Raw genomic sequence first — 20,005 nt, forward strand, 5'->3', positions numbered from 1 at the left:
CTGTTGGTTTAAACACGTAGTGCTGCAGAACTTTTATTTTGACAGCTACTTTACACCTATAGTGTGCCGCCATTGCTGTTGCAGCGCTACCGAGCGATGAGCTCCGATTTGATTGGCTCCTAAGCAGAGCTACGGAGCGCTGAGCTGCTATTTGATTGGCTCTTCAGTAGTGCTACAGAACGATGAGTAGTGGATCTTGCAGGTGAATCTATGAAGAAAACAAGGATCTGTTATTTACTGAAGGTAAAGGTGCGTGTGAGACAGTGCCATACTGTTTACACTGTGTCTATAACTCTCTCTCTGAAAGGAAGGTGGAGAATGAGGGAAATGTGGGATCTGTGTCCACACTGAGCTCAGGAGGCTAATATTAGCTCTTAGCTGTGACTCTGGGAGATGATTATATTTAGAGTTGGGTGGAGAAACCTGAACACATCCTGTTTCTTCAGTTCCAGGTATGAAACAAACAAAAACCCTGTTGTATCACACAAATAGCAAAAAGCATTCAGTCCTGATCTGGCTGAGATACCTCACGACATCTGGGATGGATCTGCAAAATGGAGATTGTTCGCAGATCACAACAGGGGTGTAATACACAAAGCAGGATTTCCCAATTTAGTTAGATAATTTAAGCCCAGAACCAAGCCTGTCCAATGGGATTAGAGCTGAGGGGCATTCCTTTTGGACAGCCCCAGAGTTGGGCTGAAGGTAAATGGCTAATTGAAATATCCTGCTTTGTAGTATAAGCCCCATAGGTACCCAAAATTACTGGGAAATATCACCCATTGAAAAAACACTGGTGTTTTATGAAAAGAAAAAACAATACAGCTGAGACCCTGAGCTGTTGAGCAGTGTTAGGGAACGCAATTATTCTATTATAACTCTAAACAAAATGTCAATAATATACTGAACATTTAGAGAACAAAACTGGACTTTAAAACCACTGTTTGTACCTTTAGTAACAATAACGTGCCTGTACTGGTGTGTTCTCGCTGTGTCTTTGTGGGTTTCCTCCGGGTGACTGTCTGTGAGGAGTGTGGTGTGTTCTCCCTGTGTCTGTGTGGGTTTCCTCCGGGTGACTGTCTATGAGGAGTTGGTGTGTTCTCCCTGTGTCTGTGTGGGTTTCCTCCAGGTGACTGTCTGTGAGGAGTGTGGTGTGTTCTCCCTGTGTCTGCGTGGGTTTCCTCCGGGTGACTGTCTGTGAGGAGTGTGGTGTGTTCTCCCTGTGTCTGTGTGGGTTTCCTCCGGGTGACTTTCTGTGAGGAGTTGGTGTGTTCTCCCTGTGTCCGCGTGGGTTTCCTCCGGGTGCTTAGGTTTCCTCCCACAGTCCAAAAACACATGTTGGTAGGTTGACTGGCGACTCAAAAGTGACCATAGCTGTGTGTGTGTGTGTGTGAGTGAATATGTGAGCGTGTGTGTTGCCCTGTGAAGGACTGGCGCCCCCTCCGGGTAGCCCAATGATTCCAGGTAGGCTCTGGACCCACCATGACCCTGTATTGGATAAGCAGTTACAGATAATGGATGGATGGATGTAGAAAGGAGATGGAGGCCGCCATTGAAATACTGTCAGAGGCTGTGCGCTGTGGTGCAGGAAATGAGAGCTTTACCTTTCCCACAAGTGGTGGATAACACCCAGCTTCAGAAGTCAAGGCTTTTTCTCAACCCCACTTTAGACAAACAGCAGTGTAGCAACCACATCTTACACACTGGCGCATTACTTTTCAACAATGATGTCTGAGGTTACTTAAATCCAGAAGAGTCCATGTCTCTGTGTGGGGTGGGACTGTGCTGAGGGAAGTTTCTACCTCCAATTTCTAGTTATACCTCTCGTTTCAATGATCTAACACTGTTAAACCTAAATTATTATCAGATTGATCTCTTTTTGTTGAATTTTCTTTTCTTCTTTCTCTTTTTAGAAAACAATTACATCCATATGCAAGCCTTCTGTTCCTAAAATCCAAGACAAAGTTCCACAGACACGTCAAGCAACATCTCCAAGTGGAATATGCTACAATGTTGAAATCAGGAGAGATTAAATGTGAGGATACGGAGTGCAGAATCTCCAATTCTCAGGAAACGTCCTCAGCTACGCTGTGCACAAATACATCAGAACAAATAACACTAGAAATTACAAACGGCAGACAAACATATGACTGTCCAGATTGTGGAGAGTGTTTTAATAATCAAAGTTCTCTTACACTACACCAGCACATTCACACAGGAGAGAAGTCATATCTGTGCTCAGAGTGTGGGAGGAGTTGTACTCAACAGAATCGATTTGAAACACTTCCGTACATTAGTACAGGGGAGAAACCATATTCCTGTTCAGAGTGTGGGCAAAGTTTTACTCTCTGGAGGAAATCGCAAACAAGCCAGCGCATTCCCATAGGAGTGAAACCCTACCAGTGCTCAGAGTGTGGCATGAGGTTTGGTCAACCGAGTAATCTCCAAAGACACCAGCGCATTCACACAGGATATAAACCGTATCAGTGCACCGAGTGCGGAAAGAGTTTTAGTCAACTGGGCCATCTACAAAGACACCAGCACATTCACACCGGAGATAAACTGTATTGCTGCTCAGAGTGTGGGAAGAGCTTTAATCAGCGTGGTCACCTGCAAAGACACCAGCGCATTCACACAGGAGAGAAACCGTATTTATGTTCATACTGTGGGAGGCGTTATAATGAACTACAAGACCTTCAAATGCACCAGCGGGTTCACACGGGAGAGAAACCCTATTACTGTCCAGTTTGTGGGATGAATTTTACAAGACTGAAGAATCTCAAAGAACACCAGCGCATTCACACGGGAGAAAAGCCATACGAGTGCTCAGACTGTGGGAAGACTTTCACACAGCACAGTAATCTCCAATCACACCGCCGCATCCACACTGGAGAGAAGCCATATTGTTGTGCGGAGTGTGGGCAAAGTTTTGCTGTACGGAGCAGTCTGCAAAAACACCAGCGCGTTCACACAGGAGAAAAACCGTATCAGTGCTCAGAGTGTGGGAAGTGTTTTACTCAACAGATTACTCTCCAAAGACATAAGTACGTTCACACCGGAGAGAAACCGTTTTCCTGTTCGGAGTGTGGGAAGTGTTTCACTAGACAGAGGAGTCTGCACAAACATCAGTGCATTCCAATTAACAGAAGCAATGCCACTGCACAGAGTGTGGGAGTACCTTGAGATGTTTGTATGCAAAGATGCATAACTGCATTAAGAAAGTTGCATTGACTATGATGAATCCATGAAACTGACAGGGCAATTTTATAAAGCTTCTTAGGTGGTGTATATTTACATAGTGAAGTTACCATGTGACAGTTTTGGGAGCTGGACCACGCCTCGATTACCTCTTCATTTCTCACTCCTGAGTTCACCCCCCCCCCCTCCATTTTGGGGATTTGGAGAAACGTACTCAATGTCAGTATCACATCTCCACTAAGAAAGAGGAATCTGCTGCAATTATCAGTGTACATTCAATGTCCTTGTTCTGCCTGTGGGCCCTGAACAGCAAAACTAAAAGCCACTAAAGTGAAATCATGGCTGACTGGTCGTCGTCCATCAAAGACAGACTATACATCTGGATGGGATTAAATATTTAAATTAATATTTTAATGAATCTCAGTTTTACACATTATACCTTATAATATTAAGTCTGAATTCAGTTAATTTAGATGAGCAGATAGACAAAGGAATTTCAGAGAATTTCTTCAGACTTCCTTTCCTCCATTGCTTTGAACACTGCATGAGTTTACTGCATGCCAACCTTGCTTTTTAATGCAAACCTGGTCACTGGCCAGTTGGTCTACTGTTTACCTGTTTGAGCTGAATTTAAATAATTGTATAATTGGCTGAATTCTGTGCTAGTTATGTTTGGTCAATTAATACTAATAATTGGGTATCTATTACAGTATTAATATAGTAAGGTATATAACACGGAGTAGTGATTATTGCTGTAACCTGCCATTGAGCTGGTTACATTGAGCTGTAATTTAAATGTCCGTCCCTTTGTAGGTTTTTCAGACAATAGCCAATTTTACTTATGTCTAGGATTGATTTGCCTGTGCCTACAATTTTTAATTTTCCATGTTTAATAAAAATGTATATATACACACACACACACACAATTCCCTCTTTCTCAAACACTCATACAGCAATTTACAGCTTGTCTTTGTAGTTGTGATTATGTTTAAGAATATGTATAAATAAAAGGAGCTGAATTGAAACGTCTCTCCTGTGTTCCTGTCCCTATCACCTGGAATTGGACTGAAGTTAAACTATTACTGAACTGAAGTCATTGGAAATGAAGGACATTTCAATACAAAATCTGGATGTATAATTTCCTGACTAATATTTAGTTATTTCTAAAATAATTACAACTATTTTAAGATAAAAATATTGCATGCGAATGATTCATCACCCCAGCATTTATAACTGGTCTTATGCATGTGAGGAATTGTTGCTTAAAAACTACAGTAGAATCACAGTAGTCTGTTATGTCTATTTTCATATGATATCACATTTGATTTGAAAGAAACCTGGATTCCACAAACTAGGCAGTAAAAGTCTCTGTCTCAAAAGCTACAATCAGAGGAACAGTATTAAAAAAGGGTTTCAAGAGTCTGTTGATAATGTCAAAAAAGAATAATACATTAAAATTGACTTGTAATTTAGGATTTTAATATTCTTAGTAATTTTAATGGTACCTTACACAGAACAGATGTATTAATATGTAGCGTTCTCAAATGATAAACACTAAAACCCCCATCTTTAAGTCGTCTAAACTCAAATTCTCATGTACATTTGGATACAATATTATCAGAACAATTCCATCACAGTATTCTGCAGTGCTTTTTTCTGATGGAGCTCCTAACGAATGCAGCGCCCAATAAGCTCTTTAATTTCACACCACTGCATTTTTAGTTTATTTTTAATACTAAGCAACAGTTATGATAAAGTGACTTAAGGCAGGTGAATGTTTCAATTTTTAATTACAATTATTTGTTAAACAACAAAAAATCCTTTAACACTTATTTGATCCCCTAAGGTTTGGGAAAACTTAAAATGCTAACATGGTAAAATCATAACAGCTGATTCATGGAGGTAAAATTCTGCAATAAAATTCAATAGCTCAGTTGTGTTTAATGTATATAATTTAGCAATGTATAAAATTACATTGAACATACTCATAATGATTGGTAAAATTCCTTTGTAAATTATTGTCAACAAAACTTCATGCTTCGGGTTGAACTATAAAAAGTTATATTTAAACCGATTCCATACAACATCCAATTCGGACAGTCTATATACACTATATATGCACGCACACACACACACACGTGGCTTTTCTGTGGTTATCTTCCGGTGACAGAATATAACTGCAGCTCCAACCAATGCCTTCAAGCTCTTAAATACAAAGGTTGAGATTTTTCCATCCATTATCTGTAACCGCTTATCCAATTTAGGGTCGCGGGGGGTCCAGAGCCCACCTGGAATCATCGGGCACAAGGCGGGAATACACCTGGGAGGGGACGCCAGTAGGTTGAGATTTTTTTCCGACCAAATACAAATTTAAAAGTGTTCAATTAGCAGTTGATCCTTTAGTGATTAGTTTCAACAAGAAGACTCTAGATTAATTAGAATGGATTAAAAGACAAGTTAAGAAAATATTTTATCTAGTTGGAATAATAAAGAAGATCTAAAACAGAAATTTAACAAACACAAACGTCAAAATACTAGAAAAGTGTAGAACTAATTTTTTTATATATGGTTACAGCCTAAAGCGTAATTGTGTGTAATCATGTCAACTATTGCTCATCTTCTAATTTGATATTTTCTTTTGGTTACTCCGACCAGACTTATCTCGCTGTCTGTTTTGCTGTTAGGTTTTTGTTTGTTTGCAGTTTTGAAACAAATCTTTTGCGTGTGTAACCCTTGCCCCAGGTTTTCTGTGAAGCAAAGTCACTTATTTCATCTGGAGCTCTGAGCAGTCACTAAAAACTAAAAAAAAAAAAAAAAAAAAAAGGTTTGTGTCCAAACTGCAAACAAGTGTCAACGAGAGAACTGGCAGCATAAACACACAGCTGTCAGTGTGTTCAAAAGTGAGATAACTGAGAATCAAAAACAGTAATTTAAGCAAAAGGACATATACATTTTTTTAAAAATACAAATAGTTTGCACAAATAGATGGTTTCATATATTTTTGTTTGTTTTGTTTTTGGCACAACAGTGTTTCCATAGTAATAGCTCTAGAGGGTTAACTGTGTGGTCTCGATTTAATGTGTCTCATACTCAAATATTCTTATGGAAAAACATCCATGAAATCATTACTGCTTCAGACTGGTGATGTCCTAAGAACATTTAGAAATCAGTTAAGTACTAATCTAGGAATATTTTGTGTACTAACCTTTTAATAATCAGTGGGAACAAGATATTTAATGTGTGGAAACGACTATATTTCCTGGTCTTACTAAGGTTTTTCACATACATTATGTGTTCCCATGCATTAGTAAGTTGTTCTCATGCCTTAAATTATCTTAAAGGGCAAGCCATCAGCACGGCTACATGGAAGAGAGATGGACATGTATTTTGCTAAAAGACATTGTGTAATAACGTGAGAAATATAAGCAGCACCCTCCCACAAATGGTGGATATCGTCTCACTCCAAAAGGCTGGCCTTTGCCCATTTAAAGAGTACAATAATCAGTAACATTATTTTGAGTAGCATTTGAACGACCATCACCAAGATCAAACAAGAATTCAGCTCAACATCAGTCTGTGATGGTGGAAATGAGTATTCAATAAGTTGGAGAATAATACGAATCTTAAACGAACCCATTTAATGTGGAACTAAATGCTTGAATATGAAAGTTATAAATATGAAGCAAGGATCTGCCTTCTAAAATTACATTTACGGTTGAAGGGAAAATAACACCAGCCTCATCTAGTCTAAAATTTTAAGGTGGTTTAGAGAGTACCTTTTTGTAAATGCAGGGAAAACATCAGGGGCACTTTCCATTTTTGACTTTAGCTTAAGTAGGTTTCTGTTTATTGACATCACACACAATGGGTATGTGTAATTAAACGGATAAAGTGGAATAACAGTGGCTTCAAAAGTTTCCAAAGCTAGCTAAGGTGGAACTGAATTTAAGAAGCTGGCGAATAACGCCTATAAGACTCGTGACACATATAAGGTGAAATGAAATGTTTGCTGTAAAGGAGATATTTTTACTAGCAAAAGTAATACTAGGATGTATCTTTATACCTAAATATGTAAATTTGGAGGCCTGTATCTGAGTCAGGATTTCAGGAGGAAGAGGAGATGATTCAGTAAGAGCATCCAGTGACATCAATACAGACTTTGACCAGTTAATTTTGTATCCTGAGAACATACTCTATTGGTTTAAGAAAGAAAAAAACATTTTAAACACCTGAGTGTTCTTCAAAGCTTGCTACAAGACTGAAAGAAAACCATTTCAGTTCCAATGTGAAATTAGAATGATCAAATCTATGCAAATAGGACCAGGAAAACAAATGGGGGGACAAATGGAAAGCCACATGATGCTTTCTTTTTTAATTAAAATACACAGTGCTTAACTTAGAGATGTAATTGGCGTTGATGGCCCAAGCATTGGTTAGTTGCCACTGGTGGGTTTTCTGGGTGCTCTCCTTTCCTATTTCTCGATCACTGGAAGAGGGTCATCACTGTCTTCTTCATCACCTGAGGTCCTGAACTCCAGACATATAACCAGACATACATCTTTCATCGTGCCAAGCTGGGTGAACCATGTCCCTGACAACTTGTGATGAGCTACCTTTGGACACAAGATAAAAGAACTGCATTATTTTCATAACCAATAACCCTAACCCAACCTATAAGAAAATAATAATTGAAATATTAAAGCTTACCTCAATCACCGCAAGCCCCTTGTCCACCCCCATATGGAGGAAATTGGTGACTGTCATGTTTTTGAGGAGAACTGTCCGATGTTCTGTCCCCTCAAGAAAGCAACTGCTTGAAGCTCAATGAGCTGTTAATAGTTATGGCTAATTTTAGGCACCAAAATTGGCTGCGTCAGGTTTTGTGACTTTTGATGGAATGTTTGTTTGGAGCTCAAAAAAAAATTCTTCAAATGCATCAAGTTAATCCTGTTGTTTTTTAGTTGATCCACCCATCTGAAAAACACAAATACAGTGTAAATACACACAATTACGGAGACCCTCAAAAGCATGTGGGTAAAGATATTGGGCTTTCCCAATATTTATGCAGCCATATATACAGATACCAAAGTGTTTTAACTTGTCATACAAGGGTCCTTTGGAGAAGTACTTGCATCAATGAAGGTGCCTTGCTGATCTAAGCTGTACCCCTCTTGGTACTAGGTTATTCTCTAAGCACTTTGCATGCATCCATGGATAGACATTCAGTTGTCCAGAAAGCTGTAGCTGCTCTTGAATAAAAACAAATACCATGGCTATATTTCTATAACCCTTCCTCTGAAACAGACTGTTGCATTTTAAATCACGTTTCAGATGACGGTCTGATATAAAGTAGAGGTATCTGTTTTCAGAGGTATCTGGCCAATTTCTGAGTAAAGTGCTATACAGCGGTCAATTTTCATTAGGATATTTGCAAGCACGGATAAACTTCCAAATGAACAGTGGGCTTAGGGGAATTATAGTGAGTGGAATACTGCCTGAATAGAGTATTGGTTCCATCTACAGGGCAAATCCGGCAATACGCTTAAGTTTCCCCTGTATTGCAATTTTTTCCCCCTCAAAAAAAATTATTTAAATTATTATCCAGAGATAATTAATGTAAGGGAAAAAGAGAAATATAAAATAAATAAATAAATAATCCCACCAAAAAAATTCCCCCACATGTCCTTTCGGGGGCTCCATACAAAATAAAATTTCTAATTTCACTAAAAAAGTCACTAAAAGAATATTTTGAGTAAACATGTTAATTACATTTTAGCATTTTTCTGTTGAGGCTGTGGTCTTTTAAGAAAGAAAAGTGTGCAGTGAGAAGACTGCTCTCTCCAGCGAAGATGATGAATCTTCTAATTTGGCTGAGGACAGTAAGTATTCTCCAACATTTTACCTACCGTATTTAGGACATTCAATCCCCAGGAAAGATGTTCTTCTTGAAAATGTTCCACAATTTTTCTTTTTCTTTTTTTTTAGCAAGGCACATTGATCTGAAGTAGGACAGCTGCTGTTTTTGCTGAGCAAGTTTTTCTACCAGTTTCTTCATTTTCTGTTCCAATTTTTTTCCCAATGATTCTTTATATCAACTACACTAGATTTTGCTCTAGAAGGTGAAGGAACTGGAGGAGAAAGATGCCTTGCTACTTTTAGGGTGGACGGTTGTGCAATGTTCTTCACTACTGATGTGGGTTGCTGTTGTATGTCCCCGCTGCTGCTGAGGTGGGGGGGACAGTGTCGACATACCAGTGTTAGGTGAAGCTAGGGATCGTTCCTAAATAGGGTCATATTACCAAAGTGGAACCTGGACACAATCTGTGATAAACATCTCTATTATTACCATGATTTATGAAGAGCCTGTCTTTTTTTATCTTTTTGTTTTGAATAACTGAATAAACGGTTGTTGAAGTTGAACTGTTTTGCTGAATAATTGAATTAACGAATTCACTGAATTACCAGGGCAGCACGGTAGCGCAGCAGGTAGTCACACAGCTCCAGGGACCTGGAGGTTGTGGATTCGATTCCCGCTCCGGGTGACTGTCTATGAGGAGTTGGTATGTTCTCCCTGTGTCTGCGTGGGTTTCCTTCGGGTGACTGTCTGTGAGGAGTTGATATGTTCTCCTTGTGTCTGCATGGGTTTCCTCCGGGTGACTGTCTGAGGAGTGTGGTGTGTTCTCTCTGTGTCTGCGTGTGTTTCCTCCGGGTGACTGTCTGAGGAGTGTGGTGTGTTCTCCGTGTCTGCGTGGGTTTCCTCCGGGTGACTGTCTGAGGAGTGTGGTGTGTTCTCCGTGTCTGCGTGGGTTTCCTCCGGGTGCTCCGGTTTCTTCCCATAGTCCAAAAACACACGTTGGACTCAAAAGTTTGTGTGTCAGAGGTGATTGCTCTAAGACTGCAAGGGAAGCTCAGCTTCCCCTAAAACTTCAAAAAATAAGTGATCAAATATATACTGTTGTGTGTACATGCCATTGAATAAATATTCACTACAACGCGCTCAACTTTTGTTAAGAATCAGCTTCTTATCACTGGTAAAGACGCGGCTTTCCTCTCAATCATCTATGCAGTGATTTAAACAGTGAGGATGCTGAGCGTCCACAGAGTTCAATAGCGAAGCAGCGAAGTGCAGGGAAACGAGACGAGTCATTGGATAAATGCTGGGCTTTGTCCCGCCCATCCGATGCTCAGCGTCTCTGGGGGTCTATGGGGCAGTGGGCTGGCCTCGGCTGGCCCGGACGCTCAGCTTCTGCATGATGATTGGATGATCTGTCTGAGGCTGAATCCCTTTTTGATTGACAGCGAAATGAGCGAATCAGCGATCCTTTGGTGTAAAGATCCGTGGGAGCATTACATTTTCATTCTGTTCTGAGTTGAGCCAGAGACTCTTAATCCTCTTAGCAGCATTTTCTTTGTTAAAAACGACTAGCGACAACTCGAGCTTCTATTTCTGGTGGGTTTTTTGTAGCTGCTTGTGTTTGGAGACTGACTTCTATCACTCTTTCTGACTTCTATCGTAGTTTCTGTCCAGCGGGTGCTGCTGAGCCCCTCCACCGTCACAAAGCACTCACAGGCGGACACACTTCACATGGGCCAAGGCCGTTTAAGCAGCCTAGCTCTGCTGGCCATTGAGAGGACACTAGTCAAGTCCCTGGAAAAGACGCCTTGTTGGTCTGCAAGAGGCTCCAGACAGCCCTGTGCGTCAATGATGTCCTTCAAGCTATCTTCATGCAGTTCCAGGGATATGTAAGGTCATGTGGTCAATTTCATTTCATATCTCAAGAGATTGCTGCTGGATGCTTTGCTGGGTAAACTATAACATTTTTAGAATTTAGGGTAATTATCATAGAGAAATTCCCTCATATATTAATCCCCCTCCTCCATCATGTATCGCTGTAGTCCATTTCATTATATGAATGCATAATCAATATTCATTATTTGACATTACATTTATTAAACCAGTTGTGTGATAAAACCAGTCCTTGGTTATTTGTGTGTGCGCACCTTTCTTGTACGGAATTATTACTTTTGTGTCAGATTCAATTTCGGAGCCAAGAACCTACAGCGGGTCAATCAGCATGATAATTAATTAATAAATAATTAATTTTAGCTAATTCTGCTATGTAATGTTGCTCAACATGATGACCTACTTGTCCAAGCTGAAACTGGACAGGTAAAGACACTCCATATTATTTAATGGCTCTAAAACCTGAGGCCTAACAAAATGAATTAAATAATTAACTATGAATTAAACAATAATTAATTATCACTGATTTTGCTACACCTGATACACCCCATAATGGCAGTGTCATCTGAGAATTTCTGCAGATGGCATGTGCTGGAGCTGCAGATGGCATGTGCAGGAGCGACCAGTCAGATAGTCCATCATCCATGAGATGATGGATTCGTCCATGTGCATGTGTCAGTTTCTCCCCAAGTAACACAGGCTGCAAAGTGTTGAATGCGCAGGAGAAATCAAAGAACATGATCCTCACAGTGCTGCCTGTTGTGTCCAGATGGGAGTACACTTTTTCCTGCAGTTAGATAACCACATCATCCACTCCAATGCCATCCTAGTAAACTCAGAACACAACAGCATTAAGGAGAACACACACATTTCCAAAACGCTGCATTGAAAAAGAAAAATGCTGCATTTCTTGGACTACTTAGTAGAAATAACAATTTTATGGAGCATGGAACTTGACCAACTATTAAAAACCATTTCAAATATTTGGGATTTTGGATGCCACTAACTCATAAACTATACAGTAATATCACTTCATATTTCATAAGTACACAGTAAGTAAAATACTGAACTAAGATCTGATGGTTGTATGGACTACTTATTAGATATGGTCATTTTGACTGAATACTGAATGGACCATTGAGTCCAATGGTATTTATGTGGGGCCTGAGGGGGTGGCATAACTGGTTACACTCTCACCGGATCAGTATAAGTGGTTTAAAATGTCTGAGACATCTGTACCGCACATCTCATTAGCATTACACCCCAAATATACAGCTAAGCAATTGGGCCCCATGATTAAGAGAGCTGCGGAGAGCACGGACTGGGTTCAGACTCAACTGCCTAACGTGATCTACTCGCCGTCTAGTAAAATTTATCATATTAAGGGCTGCTGCTCTGACAGCGTTACATTGACTCATGACATCTTAGCTAGACACCATGGAAGGGAAGATGTTGATCACCCCGACACGGGAAAGGTTCTGAGTAGTTTACCTAATACACTGTGGTCAGAAGGATCAGATGACGTAGGACATGTTAAACAGACACCAGTTGTGTTTCAAATGTCAACACCTAATCCCATATGGATTCCACAGTATAGACATAAGCCAGAAGCCATATCATCATTAGACAAGACAGTAAAAGCACTGGTGACCGCAGGTGTGCTGGAACCATGCTGTTCCCAGTGGAACACTCCCATATTACCGGTTCCCAAAAAGGAACCGGGTCAGTATAGGATGGCACATGATCTCAGAGCAATAAATTCAGCATTAGCCACACAGACTATTCCTGTCCCCAATCCATACACGGCACTTTCGGATTTAAGCCCAGATATGAAATGGTTTACATGCATTGATCTGGCAAATGCATTCTTTTGTGTACCTTTAGACCCGGCCTGCAGAGACATATGTGCTTTCATGCACAGGGGCAAGCAGTACAGGTATACTAGACTTCCACATGGAGTTTGCGTTATCCCCGGGACTTTTCAATCAGGTTTTAACACGGATATTCGAGGATTGCCAGTTACCCACTGGTTCTATTCTTATCCAATATGTAGATGATTTACTGATTGCCACAGACACCACAGAGACCTGTTTAACAGCCACCCATGCGGTCCTTGAATGTTTGGCAGCCGCTGGGTATAAGGTCTCTAGGTCAAAATTACCATGTTGTAGATCCAGAGTTACTTTTCTAGGCCGGATTGTCACACAAGAATCGACAGGTATATCAGCTACACATAGGTCATCCATTTTGTCGCATCCACGACCACTCACAGTCAAAGACATGTTATCCTTCTTAGGGCTAGCGGGATATAGCAGGCAATATGTTCCTGACTACGCGGGAAAAACACAACCTCTCAGAGACATGGTAAAAGAATTAGGTATGAGAAATTTGACTGGGAAATTGACATGGACTACTGACACAGAACAGGTGTTTATCTCCTTGAAACAGGCCCTATCACATGCTGCTGACCTTGTTAGACCAGATTATACAAGCCCATTCTACTTGGATGTTTCTGAAACAGAAACCCATTAATAATTGTTTCTGTTTCAGAAACATCCAAGTAGAATGGGGATGGAGGCAGAGCAGTTTTGATGTACCTAAGTATTCCTTTAGATTTGACTGAGAAACAACAACCACACTGCACCAGACACGTAGCAGGATTGGCCAAGCTAGTTAAAAAAACAGCACACATAGTGACAGGACATCCATTACACATACTCACAACACATGGAGTGTTAGCATTTATAAATTCAGAAATGTTTACACTCACCCCACTGAGACAGAGACGCATACACAAGGTTCTTACAGCTCCTAACATCCTATACTCACATGAGGGCATAAACAGGGCACATGGGTTGTTGGAAGGCACACCACACAAATGTGCAGAGAATGTGGTCAGGCAAAGTAAGGTAAGACAAGACCTATTAGCCACACCCATTCCAGGTTCATGGAACCTGTGGACGGATGGATGTGGCTACAGAGCACCCACAGGAGAGGTAAGGGCAGGATATGCAGTAGTGCAGGAGAGTAGAAATGAGGTGGATGAATTTTGGACGGTAGTGTCAAAAGAGATAAAACAACACCCATCAGCACAGAAGGCGGAATTGATGGCATTAATAGCAGCCTTAGAATTGGCACAAGACAGGGAAGTTATAATTTATAGCGACTCGGCATATGCAGTGGGAGCAGCACATGTAGAACTCCCGCAATGGAGACGGCTAGAAGCAGCCATACATAAGCCTAAGCGAGTTGCCATTGTAAAGTGCAGAGGTCACAAAAAGGGGGACACATTGGTGAGTAGGGGAAATGAAGCAGCAGACAAGGCAACGAAAAAAGCAGCAGGGTATACAGAACCCAATACTATGATGGTATTAGACTCTAGCGTCCCATGGGAACCCATTTCCACGGGAACACAACTCGGACAAATACAGGATCAGGCTAGTCCAGAAGAAAAATCAATGTGGGTAAAACAGAGAGCATGTAGAGTGGAAGGACTATGGATGAACAAGGACAATCAGTACGTACTACCCATGTCCTTAGCTAGAAGAGTGTTGGAAGAAGCACACACCATGGTACATGTAAGAAGGAGACAAATGATGGAAAATCTTAAACAGTGGTGGCATCCATTTATGCGAGCATTAGTGACTGATTTCCTAGCTAACTGTAACATTTGCCTCATTTATAATACAGGAAATGCATACAAATTAACACAGGGAAGTTTTCCACGGCCATTAACCCACGGGGAAGAAATTCAGATTGATTATACAGATATGATCGTTCCTATACGCAAATATAAGTACCTTCTAGAGGTAGTAGATAGGTATTTAGGATGAGTCAAGGCAATCCCCAATATTAAGGAGGATGCCAAATCAGTCTGCAAAATCACTGGATCCCTCAACATGGGTTTCCAAAAAAGATTCACTCCGATAATAGAACTCATTTTACTAGTAAGGCACTGCAGTGGGTAGAACAATCGTTAGGATTGAAACATAGCTATGGATGTGTGTATCACCCCGCCTCACAAGGACAGGTGGAGAGGATGAATCAAACCTTGAAAACCAAATTAGCAAAAATCAAATTGGCCACGGGCATGAATTGGCTAGATGCCTTTCCAATTGCTCTGATCAGTGTCAGAAGTTCAGTGAACAGAAATACAGGGTTCACTCCTTTTGAATTAGTGAGTGGCATGCCCTTTCCAGGCCCCTCCACCGCACTTGCGTCCCCCCAGAAACTACCCCAAGTAGAGTACCGACAGTTATATGAAGAACTAAAAGCTGTTTGTAAAGATTTCTCTATACAGGTGCAGGAAAGAAGAGAAGGAGAAGAACCGGAGGAGAAGGATCCAGAAGTGGCAGTCTCACCCTGGGTGCTCCTGAAGGTCATTAAGCGGAAGTGGTGTGAACCTCGCTGGACAGGGCCTTACCAGGTGACGGAGAGAACCAGCTGCGCCGTCCTGCTGAGGGGTAAAAGTTCACAGTGGATCCACCTCACACAGTGCAGAGCTGCACCAGCACCCAATATCAAACATTCACTGAAGGAAAACAACACTTCAGACGAGGCAGATCAGGTAGCCTCAACCAATATAGGGGCAGAATAATCCCCGGAGGCAGGAGCACAACAAGGGCAGTCTACCCTTGCTCCCAGCGTAGACCTGCTTGCCATAAAAGACAGAAGACTTTACACCTTTACACATACACTTATAGGGCAATAAAACCATTTAGAAAAGAAGTGGTGAACAGGACTCCTCCACTTGAGGCAGGATCTCACGTCCAACCTGGAGAGAGCACTCCACCCTTTTCTGACTGAGTACCATAGACTCAGATTTGGAGGTGCTGATTCTCATCCCTACTGCAAACTGTTCCAGCAAGAGCTGGAGGTCCCAACTCAATGAAGCCAACAAGACCACATCATCCGAAAAAAGCAGACATGGGATCCTGAGACCACCAAACCGGACACCTTCCGCCACTTGGCTACACAGAGAAATTATGTCCATAAAAATTATGAACAGAACCGGTGACAATGGGCAGCCCTGACGAAGTCCAACTCCAACTAGAACAAGTCGGACTTACTGCCAGCCATACGAAGCAGACTTGTGCTCTGTTAGGGGTTAGGGTTAGGGTTAGGGTATGCTGTGTATAATGACAATAAAGGCTTTCTATTCTATTCTATTCTATTCTATGTTGAGCAAAGCTTGACTAAGTACAGCGAGAACGGTGTTAGAGCCATAGTTATGGACATGAAGTGACGAGGCGAAGTGTCCCATTTCTACTCTCAGACCCCTTCATCACTTAAACATTGCATCCCTTTTGCTTACATTTACATTGTCGTTAAATTGCTCACTTCAAAGAAGTATTTAGGTTTCAGGGCAGGATTTGGGGCGGTGTGAGACTGCTCTGCGATCGGTGTCCTTGAGAAGAGTGCGCTGTGATTGGTTAATGCTGCAATCGAACTCTCTGTGGAAGTTTACTTTTTCCTGAGAAGCCTGCTGGTTGACCTCTGGCCTAGATTTGTATTTTGCAATCTGATTTTTTTTTCTACTTGAATTTATGGGTATTTTTTAAATGTCAATTTTTTTTACTCTGAATTTTTGTAATCTGAATATTTCACCACCTGAAAATTTCAAGTTTATTAAGTGCCATGCAAAAATAATTCAGATATAATATATTCAGGCAAATATAATTCAAATATTCAAAATTCAGATTCAAATACTTATGACATTGATTTAACTCCATACCCTACACATTATTGTAATCATACACTAGACTTAGTTTCATACGAACTGAGTTTAGACTGTAAAAATATGTACATGCCCACGTTACTATTTAAACCAATCACTAACCCCATCTACCTTCAATCCTCATATTAAGGCCCTAACCAAAGCATCCTTCTTCCATCTACGTAATATTACTCGCCTTCGTCCCCTGCTTTCTGTTAAGGACGCTGAAATTCTGGTCCATGCTTTTATTTCCTCCCGTTTAGACTATTGTAATTCTCTCTTCAGTGACCTTCCTTCTACGACCATACACTCCCTTCAGTGTGTTCAGAACTCTGCTGCTCGGGTCCTCTCTTATTCTAAAAAATCAGCTCATATCACCCCTGTTCTTCATCAGCTCCACTGGTTACCTGTCTCACTCCGTATTCAGTTTAAAGTTCTCCTGCTCACATACAAAGCTCTGCATGGTCTGGCGCCAGCCTACCTTTCTGAACTTTTACACTCCTACTGTCCTACTAGATCACTGAGGTCCTCTGAGAGCGGTCTTTTGTCAGTACCAAAATTTAAACTGGTTACTGCTGGTGGTAGATCATTCAGCGTGATGGCACCCAAGCTCTGGAATTCATTACCACAAAGTCTTCATCTCTGCTCTTCATTTTCTGCCTTTAAAACCCAGCTAAAGACCTATCTCTTCTCTCAGTACTTCTGCACTCTGCAGGGATAAGTGTATTCCTCTATATTTTTATTTTTATTATTATAATTATTATTATCTTTTTTTTTCCCCTCCCTCTTCTCTCCCCCTCCTCTTTGTGTAAAGCGACCTTGGGTATTAGAAAGGCGCTATATAAATATAACTTATTATTATCTACAGACCCTAAATTTAATGAAAACGTCACAGATTTATTGACCTCAGTCTGTGGCCCATCAGACACACTGGAGCTAGACAGACTAACTGATTATTTAGATAAAACACTTTGATCAACTTTAGATAGTGTAGCACCACTTAAGCATAAAAAGCAACAACAGAACATTTTTAACAAGATTGAAAATATTAAACAAACAATAAATGCAGCTGCAATTAAATCTAGCTTGTTGGTCATCTGGTATGGCTGATATAGAACAAAACATAGAAGAAAGATTAGAGGCCTTTGACCCATTTCCACAGCTAGAACTGGAGAACATCATCTACTCGTCATATTGTACGACCTGCACATTTGATGCAATACCAACAAAATTATTTGAAGGCATTTTACTAGTAATAATCAAACCAAAGAAACCAACTTGGTTCTTGATCCTAGTGTACTATCCAATTACAGACCTATCTCTAACCTTCCATTTATATCTAAGATCTTAGAAAAAGTTGTGGCCCAACAACTTCGCTCATACCTGCATAAGAGTAACATATATGAAAAATTTCAATCTGGTTTTAGGCCACACCATAGCACTGAAACAGCTTTAGTTAAGGTAACAAACAACCTTCTTTTGCACATCCATGCTGGTGCTCCTTGATCTCAGTGCAGCTTTCGATACAATTGACCATACTATTCTGCTAGAAAGACTAAATAACATGGTTGGAATCATAGGATCGTCCCTGTCATGGTTTAAGTCTTACCTTACCTCTAACAGTTCGTAAAAGTAAATAATGTGTCCTCTATTCACAAAAAAAATGAATAACATTTGGAATTCCCCAAGGCTACATTTTAGGACCTTTATTATATATATTATGCATGCTGCCACTGGGCAGATTTAATAGCAGGCATGGCATTACCTTCCACCTTAACGCTGATGATACAGTTATACATGACAAGCCAACCCAAGAATGGAGAACAGTGTAAAAGATATGAAGCACTGGATGTCGCACAACCTACTAAACTGTGGAAAAAAAAAAACTCGCCTTGACTTAGGTCCAAAACTCGCTATAAATAAGGTATCAGACTTAATACAAAATTTTGCTGACTTCTCTGTTCTTCCTAGCTCATCGGCTACAAATCTGGGTGTTGTAATTGACTCAGATCTATCATTTGATCAGCATATAGGTAACATTACTAAACCAGCGTTCCTACATCTTCATGACATCGTTAAGAAATGCCTTATCCCTGCCAGACGCAGATAAATTAGTTCATGCTTTTATTACATCAAGATTAGATTATTGCAATGTGCAACTATCAGGATGCTTCAGCAAAAACTTGAGTAAACTCCAGCTAACTCAAAATGCTGCAGCCAGTCTTACTAAAACTAGAAAATGTTATCATATCAACCCAGTCTTATCAGCCCTTCGCTGGCTTCCAGTCAAATTCTGTATTGATTGCAAAATTCTTTTACTAACGTATAAAGCCCTGCATGGTCTTGCCCCTGAATACCTGCGATACCTCATCACGCACTATGAACCACCAAGTTTACTCAGATCTCAGGGCACTGGCCACTTCAGCGGGGGGAAAAGCTTTTTCTTACAAAGCCCCTCAGCTCTGGAACCATCTTCCAGCTAGTGTTCGGGGCGCAGACACAGTCACCATGTTTAAGCCTAGGCTCAAAACCCACTTATTCAGTTTAGCTTTTGGCATCTAACCTCTTCTTCTAGTTTAAGGTTGTCGTTTCATGAACTCATGGACATGGGGAATCATGGTAAAATTGGATGATGTGCTCACAATTTCTTTTGTTGAGGATGGTGGAGTGGATGGATGTCATTGTCTGAGGATGCTCTAATGTCTGTGTTCCCTCTGGTTTCCCTCCTTCCAGTCTGTTACAGTTAGATCCGTCAATACACTAATGAAAATATGTACATACGCTTTTCTACTGAACTCAACCAAACTAACTGCTTCTTTTTACTGTTTTCTGAGAAAATGACAGCCCACTGATAGAAGATTGTTTGCTGGATTCTCCTGCAGTCAACACCAGACCAGCTGCTCACCTCCATCTACTGCTGCCAGCCTCAGACCACTCATCATTACCCACCATCATCAATTCATACTTCAGGGCTTTCAAATTACTTCATGCACTGGGCATTAAATGAAATGATCTGTATTGATGCTAATTATGTAAAGCTGCATTGTGACAATGTTAGTTGTAAAAAGCACTATATAAATAAATTTGATTTGATTTGACATCTGATACCTGAATCCTGACATCTGATACCTGATAACTGACATCTGATAGCTGACAAAAGACATCTGATACATAACAGATACATAACTGACATGTGATACCTGACAATAGACATCTGATACATGACAACAGACACCTAATACCTGAATTCCCGACATCTGATACCTGACATACCTGACTCCTGGTACCTGATAACTGACAACAGATATCTGATACCTGACATACCTGACTCCTGATAACTGACAATA

The 20,005-nt window shown here is 40.7% G+C and overlaps 1 protein-coding gene and 2 gene segments (V, D, J or C); 2 read left to right on the forward strand and 1 right to left on the reverse strand.

Annotated features, from left to right (window-relative positions):
* Nucleotides 1–20,005, forward strand: part of LOC136693905 (Ig kappa chain V-III region MOPC 63-like) — a 344,864-nt gene that overhangs the window by 292,867 nt on the left and 31,992 nt on the right.
* The window catches only part of LOC136693904 (Ig kappa chain V-III region MOPC 63-like), a 226,150-nt gene that overhangs the window by 146,477 nt on the left and 59,668 nt on the right, over nucleotides 1–20,005 (reverse strand).
* On the forward strand, nucleotides 420–4,203 carry LOC136693900 (zinc finger protein 678-like). The gene is made up of 2 exons (XM_066667146.1): nucleotides 420–452; nucleotides 1,914–4,203. The coding sequence occupies exon 2, from the start codon at nucleotides 2,011–2,013 to the stop codon at nucleotides 3,181–3,183; it is 1,173 nt and encodes a 390-aa protein (XP_066523243.1). The 5' UTR covers nucleotides 420–452; nucleotides 1,914–2,010; the 3' UTR covers nucleotides 3,184–4,203.

Source organism: Hoplias malabaricus, chromosome 4 (assembly GCF_029633855.1).
Source record: "Hoplias malabaricus isolate fHopMal1 chromosome 4, fHopMal1.hap1, whole genome shotgun sequence".
NCBI lineage: Eukaryota > Metazoa > Chordata > Actinopteri > Characiformes > Erythrinidae > Hoplias > Hoplias malabaricus.

What these genes read in the sequence shown, in the direction of transcription:
- LOC136693900 (XM_066667146.1), top strand. Translation starts at nt 2,011, where the DNA reads ATGTTGAAATCAGGAGAGATTAAATGTGAGGATACGGAGTGCAGAATC.